Source organism: Enoplosus armatus, chromosome 13, assembly GCF_043641665.1.
Source record: "Enoplosus armatus isolate fEnoArm2 chromosome 13, fEnoArm2.hap1, whole genome shotgun sequence".
Taxonomy (NCBI): Eukaryota; Metazoa; Chordata; class Actinopteri; order Centrarchiformes; family Enoplosidae; genus Enoplosus; species Enoplosus armatus.
Window position 1 is genome coordinate 15831761 of NC_092192.1, and position 10986 is coordinate 15842746.

The 10986-nt window shown below is 40.0% G+C and overlaps 1 protein-coding gene across 1 annotated transcript; it reads left to right on the plus strand.

The window, feature by feature from the left end:
* The first annotated feature begins 3776 nt into the window (after nucleotides 1-3776).
* nlrc3l1 (NLR family, CARD domain containing 3-like 1) lies at nucleotides 3777-9418 on the plus strand. The gene is made up of 7 exons (XM_070917408.1): nucleotides 3777-3824; nucleotides 4851-5078; nucleotides 5797-5898; nucleotides 6107-6184; nucleotides 6279-6387; nucleotides 6491-6731; nucleotides 6873-9418. The coding sequence occupies exons 2-7, from the start codon at nucleotides 4903-4905 to the stop codon at nucleotides 8444-8446; spliced, it is 2280 nt and encodes a 759-aa protein (XP_070773509.1). The 5' UTR covers nucleotides 3777-3824; nucleotides 4851-4902; the 3' UTR covers nucleotides 8447-9418.
* The last annotated feature ends 1568 nt before the right edge of the window (nucleotides 9419-10986 follow it).

Here is a 10986-nt window from a genome sequence, read left to right on the forward strand (position 1 = left end):
CCGATTGCAGCCCAGCAGACTTGTGCACATTCCTGTGCTATTTGCTCGCTTGAAAGAGCTCTTTTACTTGTCATTCATGTCAGGCTCAGTGGCGGTGATGCTGGTGGGTCGCTGCTGCCCGACCCCCCTTCCAAAATACATCCCAGTACCATCCAGAGCAGAGGAGAACAACGCACAGACTACCACTTTATACTGGTGTCTGGAAAGGTTGGGTTCGCTCTGAGCATCCTCCCTCATACACAGACATGGAGTCATAGCCCTCACCGTGCGAAGTAGCATGTATGAGGGGTGATTAATGCCACAAAGAGGCAGGGGCAGTCTGAGCAGGAAATGTGTCTTAATGGGAATTAATGACAAATAGATATTAAAAAAATAATTTAAGAAAAAAATAATTAAGAAAACTAATTTCCTTTTTATCAATTTGATTGATAATTTTAGATCATTCAGTAGTTTTACTGTCCATCCAAACACTTACCACGGTACAGGAAAGTGGTGGTTGTAATTCATAATAATATTAATTGGTATACTTTTTTTACATCCTTTAAAAACACCACTGTTGATCCAATACATAGTCAATCGGACAGGGAAGGACCTCAATTGGTTGAGTATCCTTAAAAGTGTAGTGTATTTACGTTCAAATAAGTGAACTCATGTCTATCATAAGCTAGGTTTCCAACAAAATGTTAACCAAATTTTAAGAAAATCGGCAAAAGAAAATGCGTTTCCTTCCACTATTGTTATGCGATTATTAGGGAGTTAAACAGCTAGTGGCGCTAATTTTCCAGGAAAAAATGTTGCTATTTTTTGTCGTTTCAGTGTATCAGGTCACATGCTTTGTGTACGAATTGTCTGTTTCCACTGCACTTTGTCATATTTAGTTTTTTATCAATAAGCCAACTGTGAAAACATTTCTGCAATATTTTGAGATTTTGTTCAATTTTCACCGTTTCCACTCAGGAATTTTTATGTTTATATCAAATTGAAAATGCGCATTGAAACAGGTGGATGGAAACCCACCTATGGTTACTATCACATTTCCAATCTGTGTGTGTGATAGGCTATTTTGCCAGTTTCAGATTTGCCGCTGGGACTCAAGTCAGTGCTTGCCTAGCATGTATTTTTTAATGTGAAATATGTTACTTTTTGATAGTCATATACCAAAGGTAAGGAGAAATAATATTGTAGGATTTTCAGAGAGCTGTTTGTCTTTATCAACAATCCATTTGGTCCCTTTGAAAAAATCTTGTAGTCTATATTCTTATAATATTCCAATGGTATTAACATTACCTGCCACACTGCCTCATAATTTTTCTGGACCAATTAGGAATTGATTTAATTTTGGTTAATAACCGTTATCATTAAACCATGTGATGGTCTAGTTTGAAACCAAGCCCCGCTGTATAGCCTAAACCTAAAAAAAGCAACAGGGAAAATAAAAACAGCTCATGTTTTACAGTTTCAAACTGGCTTATCTACGGCATAACAGCGGTTTAACTTAGTTTATATGAGTGTATGTCCTTGTGCATAATAGATGTATTGTGATAGTCTGACTTCCAAGTTGTCCATAATAGTGAGTGTCTTTTAGGAGACTGTGCTCATGGGTCCATTACCCAACCCCCACCCTACCCCCTCCAGATTCCACCCCCTCCATAAAGGAGCCTCAGTGAATCAGTGGGAGTTGTTAATGCTGTAAAAAGGATATACCCATTGACACTGAATTTACTGTGTGGATGTTGATGAACGTTTTTAATCTTTTTGAAAACGTTTCCAGTTTGTTGAGCACAGGCAATTGCACAAGTTCAACTTTGTTTTGGCAAGTATGATAAGCACTGATGGCAGATATACTGCTTTAAAAAGTGATCAGTTGAATCAATTTATTCTCCAAACGGCACCACAGTGAATACAAAATAAGCCACTAATGAATCCATTCAACACAATGGCTATTCTGACAATGATTTCTTTGCTTCTCCTCTAACCTCCCGGGCACTAATCACCCCTCATACCCGCCACTGTTTCCTCCTGCCGTCTTTGTCGCTGCTCACGCCTCCATCACACAAAGCGCAGTGTAGCGGTCACTAACGAGACAAGGATGCTGACATGCGCCTCGCTTTTTTTCATGTAATGGTAAACAGCTTCAGGGCCTAAGCCTATTTTCACTGCATGGACACTCATTGTACAGCAAACACTACATTTAAACTGAATGTCATACCATATAGATCAAATACACAGAGGAGTACATGCACACTTTTCGTTTTTAAATGTCCGTTATCCTTTAGAGACAGCACTGTGGTTTTGTGTCTGTTTCTGTATTTCTAAGTAAAGTTTTTCTAACCAGGTCCAACAACTCTTTCATTCAGTAGAATAACTTCATTAACATCACAAGTGACATAGGAAAAGGACCAGTTCATTTAATTCACATCAGATCAATAGAAACCCCAACAGTGCTAGCACTGACATTCAAGATAATCAATAAGTATTAATAAATACAGGGCAGGAAACTATCCTTCTTGATAATGTGACTGGATTTCAAATGAAAATCAAAATTACATATATAATGACGAAATACAAGAAAATGTACAGCTCTTATAAACACCAACTGTAATGCTTTTTTTTAACCTTCAGTAATCAGTAATTCAGCCGTGAATACACTGGGCATGCACACAAACACTCATAATAGTTGCCGTTTGACATACAGTATCAGCCTTGTATAACAGCAGTGCCATAAATTAAGATGAAAAGATTTGTCTTGTCGAGGGATGCAATAAATATGCAATTCATTACCTCTTGAAATCGTGAAAATCGTGAAATCTCTACTAATTGCCATACAGATAACCATCACAATTATAAAGAAAGTTAAAGGGGAACTCCACCGATTTTAAAAGTCTGTTTAAGGTCTGGGGGAGTACTACTGCATATGTGAAAGAAAGCTGTAAAAAGACTTTTGCTGTGCCACACGGGGTTCAAGTGACGTCAGTTGCCTCAAGTGAAATCACTTGAGTCGGCGTAGGTTGGATCTGAAGACTCCAAGTTTGAAAATGAAAAAAATCAGAGGGTGTGGAGTCAGAAAGAAGTGAGCTTACCAGACCTCTGCAGCTCTCTCCTCATCTCTGCGTTAGGCTAGTTGCTCGAGGATACATTAGCGAGTCAAGTTGCATTGTGGGTAATATATTCACCAGATTTTGACACAGAGGAAGAATGCATAGAATTAAAAAGACGACATTACTGGTTCTGCTGCATCGATTTTGAATTGTTTTTTAAATTGTCCATCGTGACTCGAACAATGTTATAGAGTGCAATGCTAAACCAGTGGAGTACTGGTCACTAATTAGGCCTGATTTGGGCCAGCTGTGCACCCGCTGTTCTATTTATCTTCCTTCAGTTTGAATTTTTACCCAACAGTATTTAAAGTAATTAAGATGAGCTTCTTCTAGACCAGCTTCACTATTAAAATGCTGCTTATATGTTAAGGCACCAGTAATAATAAAATAATACTATACACATAATAATATAACATCCTTTTAATACTATATTTTTGTTTGTACTTAAACTTCTGAATGCATGACATTTACTTGTAATTACCAATATACATTTGGTATTTTTACTTTAACTTAAGAAAAAGATGTGAGTATTTCTTCCACCAGTGGCCATTCATCCTCCTCTAGAGAAGTCTCATGTCTGAACAGACTGCATGCTCTTCGCACCTCAGGCCTGTAGGTGGCAGAGTCTGCTTTGTAATGTTTTGCTGCTCACGCGATTAGACACGAAAGAAGAAGAAAGCGGCTTCCTGAGTGGAACTGAAACTAAAGATACTCTGCCCGACGGAGGTAAGTTAGTTAACGTTTGTCATGGCATAAATTACAAAGTTGTAATAATGTATGTATGTAATTACCCATGTGTTTACGTTAACATTTTTGACCATTATGAAACTAATGTTATAATTTTGCCTAACCCTCACTTCCCTTATTGCTGGTTTGAGCCTTCCTGGTGCTCCTGGCGTATTTTCATTCTCAAATTCAAAGTTAAAAGCGAGTTAACGCTAACGTTAGCTAACTGCCTCTGTTAATGTTACGCTAATCACCAACGCACCGTACAATACCGTTGACATTATTTTCGCTAATGTAAGGCCGATGTTGATGAGACAGTTGACACAGTCTGTCACTAATGTATACCACATGGATAAGTCCAGGCGGAAGAGGAAAGCAGAAATGCCAAAGAATTTCGAAACTAGGCCATGTAACAGTTAGCTAAAGTTAAAGTTAGCACGGCCCATCAGCCAGACTCACAGCTTCTGACATGTTAATTCATGAGAGATATGACGATGGTGGGCAGACTTCACCTCCAGTGCGAGCCAGAGACTTTCAACCTGTAACTTTTCATTTTAGCTACTCATTACAGCACCTCCAGGTAAGACGAGGAAGAAACATTACATACTGTCTAATCTTGAAAGAATAAAAACTTGCTTACATGTAGAAATGGCCTTCCAGATCTGAGTTTAGGTTATTACAGTGGTGTCCAACCCTGGGGGCAAGGGCCCTCAAAGGGGGTAAACATGAGGGGTTACAAGATAAGGGATAAGATAGAAAAATAAATTTATCAGCACAAAATTAGGTTTACTTTTAATTTTCAAAGAAGTTCGAAAGGAAATTTAATGGACATTTAACTTGCATGTAATTTTACTTTGACAAGGTAATGCAGTATCATACTGTAGTACATACACAGGCTGAATAAGCTTCCAACAGAAGAAACCTGAAAATCTGGTTTGGTGTAAAGTTCTTTATACACCCTATTAGAGAACTTGAAAGTTGATATATTATATTTTTTTCCTGAAACCACCCCTGGAAAACAAAAAGTGATCAGCGTGTGTGCCCGTCATGTTAGCCGTTGGCTGACCCTCTCTCTGACATGATGGACGGCACTGAAATGGAGGCGATGGACATACTGTCAGGCGGCTCTTCCCTTGGGGATGCAGTGTCTGGTAGAGGACAGAGTGAGTCTATTGAAGATGACGGACTGTACTACATCCCCGAGAGAAGACCTTCTCTGGACCTGGGACCGAATCCAATGGATACTAGCCATTGGTAAGGACATTTTTTACTTACTAGCCCCAACGGTCCTCTCTCTCTCTCTGTAGGAGAGTAAATCTGGGAAGTATTTTTATGGCAAGTAGTGAAAATATATTTAAAGTACAACAATAACAACTAGTCTTATCCTATCATTTGCTCTCTGCAGAGGGTACAGTACAGAGTGAAACAAATATCACTACACCTTATATGTAACAATAAGGGGGGTGTGGCAGCTCAGAAGTTTCCTCTAGTGGGCTGAATGAAGAACTTATCTAAATATCTTTTTACAGCAGTCTGTGTTCCAGGTTTGAGGGGGCTATCTGTACCTGTCTGTGTCCGTATCTGTGTCTGTATGTTAACAGCTACCTCCCTAATTTTCACAGAAAGATGAGCTGTGTCATTACTAAAGCCTAAGTTTTCACATGACAACAAATATCTCTCAAAAAACTACGTATTCAGAGTGTTAGCAGAATAAATATAAAGCCAAGAAAAGGAAAAATAGTGAAATAAATAAAAATACAAAGTTAGGTTAAGTCTATGCTTGTCAATCAACCTTCATAAGTCCTTGTAGTCCCCTATTTAAATACCCAAGACTTGACGGCTTTGATGCTGCTTGAGAAAGAGCACTAAGCTTTAAATGGGTTGCTTATCTGGCATGTACTATGGAAGCCTGTGATTGCTTGTTATTCAGCCACTAAGCAATTAACAAACTGTCATTCTCCTTATTTTTCAGGCTTTATGTGGACCAGGCCATCCCTCCAGCTCAGAGCTACTGGTCAATTACAAGTGAGGAGAACTCAAACAACATGGATGACGAAGATGGATCCTCCACGAGGTACAAACCAGACAAAGGACTCAGCAAAGCTTAAATCAGCCTATACATTTATGCATCACATGAAACCCTAGAAGCAGCTGTGCTTGTAATATGTACCGTTCAATATACTTTATCTTGTTGTTACTTTCATTGTATCCAAGGAAACTGTAATGACATCATGTAGTTGCACTGAATATAGTTCAAGCCCTCTTTGTCATCCTGGTTTTAGGGTCCAGTTGGACAGAGCAGATTCATACTCTAGCTGCTACTCCTTGGATAGTGACGACTGTGAAAAGAGAACCCTCAAGTAAGAAATACACCTATGGCATGGCACTTACACATGTTAGTTTGTGTGTAGATTGATAAAATATGATTACATCTCTCCACTGTGGCCTCACCAGGCTTAGAAGCAAAGAGGATACTGTGTCAGATCTTTCTGATACACCTGAGTTAACCTGGGACCCAAATGAGATTAGCCATCCTTCTGTGACAGTGGCATTCACTTTTAAGGTCAGTGTGTGTGTTCCCCTTTTGTCTTTATCAAGAAATTAAGTAGAACACATCCTCTAGTTAAAAACAACAGAACTGAATTTGATCTTTCCTTTGGAATCAGGCTATTAGTAAAACGCTTGAGAAGCTGTCTGAGGGGGACATTAAGAGATTCAAGATGATGCTGTGGAAGCATTACCCACAGTCATTCAACACTCCTCCTCAAGGCATGGATATGGTGGACCTTGTGGACCGGTTGCTCGAGTGTTACAACCTGGAGGTATCTTTGCAGATCACAAAAACCCTTCTTAAGGAAATTGGGCAAAAGAAGTTGGTTGATTTTCTCCAGACGTTGTGCATCAGAAGTAAGTAGGCTCCTGTATATTTTAATAGCACACATAAAACAAAAGGGATGGATAATATATTTACACAAGGCAAAGGAGATAATAGTCAGTAAGTGCAACAAAGGCACATATATATTTACATGCACATTTTCCCTTTTTCAGATGAAGTACGTCACGGTTTAAGCAAGACTCTGAAGAGGACATATGGTGAAGTATGTGAGGATTCAGCCATGCAGGGAGAGAAGAGGCCCTTTGACGATGTCTTTACTAATCTCTACATAACCTCAACCTGTGATAATGGCCCAAATATTGAACATGAGGTCATGACCATAGAAAAGCTGGACAGCAACCGGGAAGAAGGGACACTGCTTTCTACTAAGGATATTTTGAGTGCTGAAAGGCTGGAGCACTCAAACTTTAAGTTTATGTTGATCTCTGGAGTGGCAGGGTCAGGGAAGTCTATGGCGGTCAGAAGGTTGGTCCTCGATTGGATTGAAGAGCGGGGCCACCAACATGTGTCTTTCTTGTTTCCTTTGCCGTTCAGAGAACTCAGACAGTTTGAGGGTTGTAAGATCTCCCTGTTGGAAATAATACAAAAACTCTACCCAGAAACAAAGAAACTGAGGGATGAGGATTACAGAAGCGAAGACTGCAAAATAATGTTTGTCTTTGACGGTCTTGATGAGTACAATGGGAAGCTTGACTTTCAAAACACTGAGCTGCTCGGTGACCACACAGATCCCACCACCCTGAACGTCATCGTGGTCAACCTCCTCAGAGCAAGGCTGCTCTACCGCGGCCTGTTCGTGGTCACCTCTCGGCCACAAGTAAAGCGCATCATTCCTTGGGACACGCATTACGAGGAGATAGACGTGCGTGGTTTCTGTGACCCTGAAAAGGACGAATACTTTAAGAAGCGATTTCAGGACCCAGATCAAGCAGCTCGAGTTATTGAGTATATCAACTCTTTCAAAACCCTCCGCATCATGTGCCACCTGCCCTTGTTTTGCTCACTGGTGGCTGATGAGTGCAAGCACATATTTAGGGCGCAGGGGACACAGGCAGAGCTGCCCAGGAGCATCACCTACATGTACACAAAGCTGCTGCTAGCACTCACGCGTCAGCATCGCATGTTTAGAGCTCCAGAACATAGTCCAGATAAAGAGAGAGACTTCCTCATGAAGCTTGGAAAGTTGGCCTTCAACATGCTGGAACAAGGCCAGTTCAAGATCATCAAGTCCGACTGGAAAGAGATCGGAATCAGCGACGAGGAGGCAGTGACTAACAGTGGTCTGTGCACACAATACCTCACAAAGCCATATGTCTTGTTTCATGAGAAAGTCCTCAGCTTTATCCACCCCACCATGCAGGAGTACCTGGCTGCCCTTTATGTGTTTCTCTCCTTTAGAAACCAGGGGAAGAACATTTTTGACCAGCAAATGAAACACAAGTTCAAGGGGATATTCAAGGGGCACAAAGCAATGGAGCTCTACAAGAGTGCCATGGACAGAAGCCTGCAGTTTGAGGACGGAAAACTGGACATTTTCCTGCGTTTCCTGTTTGGAATGGCGCTTAAGACCAACCTGGAACTTCTCCAACCATTCTGCAGCTCCTCTGTAAAGTGGCCAACAGTCATTGAAGATGCTGTTGCCCTCATCAGGAAGAAGATCAGAGAAAACCAGTATCCTGGCAGGATTGACAACTTGCAGCGCTGCCTGGAAGAGCTGGGGGTGTGAGCCTCGAAGGGAGCATCCAGTTGATCTATCAAGCACTGATGACTGCAAAAATAATTTCAATACAAAATAAATGTCAAGGCTTCCACTGAATTCCTATTGGAGAAAAACTTTTGCTTGATAGTGCCCTAGTGGAGACAAACATAATCACCAAAACAAAATCCTTCAGCAAATGGGGATGGTGTGATTTGATGTGTGTTAATATGGATTGACAGAAGCTGAGAGGCCTTATTTTGGGAGTTTATTTGTTCCTATTTTTATACAATGCATATACAATCAAAGATCTTTAATAGACATAATTAATTATTGCTAGTGTTGCCAGCCCATCTGCTGTTGTGCTTGATATGAAAATTCCTTCTAATAGCTTTTTAACAGCACTATTAACACTAAATCATGAGGAATATGACGACTGTCCTGAGTCATAGTATCATTTAAAATATGGAAAAACTAAATTATTTTGCACTACATTTGTTGATCAATTATTATTGCTGCTTGTATTAGTGTTTTGGTATGTAAGGCAGTAATCACATTGAAGAGCTGTTGTGTGATTGTTTATCCTACATAGCTAAAAAGTCATCTGTACTGTAGTTTACATCACTTTCATACATCCGAGTGTTCTCAGTGTATGTTATACAGGTTATGAAAGTAGTGACAGTGGAAAAAAAGTTACCGGTGTGAATTGACTGATTCGACTTTGTCTCATTATGGAATATATCTTTATATGGATCAGAAATATACAAATTCAAGATGGCTTATCGCCAGCAAACAAACACAAATGATACACAAGCATAGCAACTAATGGTTACAATATTCTGCAGTCAATAGACGGTACCTTTGTGTGGCCATCTAAATGACAGTAATTTAGATAGTTTGCTATAATTACAACAATTCAGTCCCATGTAAAATGTTGCCTCTGGGCTTGTTTCCTTGGATAAAGACGGGGATCCTCAAAATGCTTTAACAAATGGATATTAGAAGAGGGTAATATTCTCCAGTTGCTGTTTGGTTTCAACTTAAGTTGTTTGCTAGAACTTGTTCTTCACAAGATAAATTTTAATATTATTGGTCTCTGAGGAGATCATCATCAAAGGAAAAAAGTTATTGTGGAACCAAATGCACCCTAAGTTTTGAACATTTCTTCAACCAACTTTTCTTTGGCATGGTTCTCCCACCCAACAGTATAACATAATAGTAAATATTCACAGATAATGTTGACTCATGTCAAGTTAGTTTGCAAGCAAACATGGCTCAGAGAATTTGACTTCTTTACTGCAGCAACATTCAGTGTTTTCTGGTTTTTCCTACATTACAATCACTACTTGTTGCTGCCAACGTTGTGTGCTTGTGGGCCGTTCCAGCAGCGTTTGTCACAACACAGGTGAAGGTGGATTTGAGGTCCTCTGATGTGACATTCTTCAACAGCAAACTCCTCTGTAGGATGGCACCCTCCTCTAAAGTTGATCTAAAACAAACAGTAGTCAGCTCAGCCACAGGTCATTATTCTGTCCTGCTTTCTAACAGCAGTCTGCAGAACTACATTTGAAGACAAGGATATAACTCCAGTTTGGCAGCTAATAAATTGTGTATTGATAATGAACTTAATAACATAACTTAAATGGCTAGGATCGTATGCTCTGTTAAGGTAATACTCACTCCTCTGTTTCTACTATTCTGCCACTGCTAGGCGTGTCTTCAGGGAAAGAGCCGTTGACAAGCCAGTAGATGATTGTCAAATCGGCTTCACAATTTGGAAACGCTTCACAGTTAAGAAACAGCCAGTCACCTGTAAGGCAGAATACACCAGACCCTTCACACACACTTGCAGTATAGCTTCGATGTATAAACAGGCACCTTTTAAAATAGCTTCATAATAGAAATCCACCTGAGCTGCCCCCCATAAGCTGTACATATCAGAAAACACTTGATAGCAGTTGGTAATTTCTCTAAGCACGAGAGTTACCTGGATGAGCTTTTATTTGGACGTGATGTGGCCCAATGATCGTTGGAGAGTCACCCTCTGAAACTGAAGGACAAACTTAGGTTAGCACAAAAATCTAATTACATAAAAATAAAACTGTCACCCACAAAACATACTGTACCTGGAAATCCATCTGCAAGCAGCAGACACAGAGATCCCAAGACTGTTGCAGAGATACAACACATTCACAACCAAGGCCATAATACAGTGAACATGCCTGAGTTAGTGTATCAAGTATTATTACCTTTGGCAACAGATGACAGCTCCATATTGACTCCTCCAGTGACAGCTTTGTACTGTTGACTGCCGTTTGGGATAACTATATATACACACAAACGTAACTCACTTCCCTACACCCACTCAAACACATAATGAGTGGGGGAATTCCTCACAAACTAGACCACTCATGTTCTTGGCAGGCTGTTGACAATTTATGGTCATAAACCAAGCATGCTAATTCACAGCTGATTCCAATTGTGTCAATAAATATATATGTAATATATAATGTCATCCAGTGAACAATCACTTGGCTTTCAATGTTGAAAACATAAGACGTCTGGACACC

Coding starts and splice junctions, on each gene's coding strand:
- nlrc3l1 (XM_070917408.1), top strand. CDS start 4,903: ATGATGGACGGCACTGAAATGGAGGCGATGGACATACTGTCAGGCGGC. Junction 5,079..5,796: donor CCAATGGATACTAGCCATTG/GTAAGGACATTT, acceptor CTTATTTTTCAG/GCTTTATGTGGACCAGGCCA. Junction 6,388..6,490: donor CAGTGGCATTCACTTTTAAG/GTCAGTGTGTGT, acceptor CTTTGGAATCAG/GCTATTAGTAAAACGCTTGA.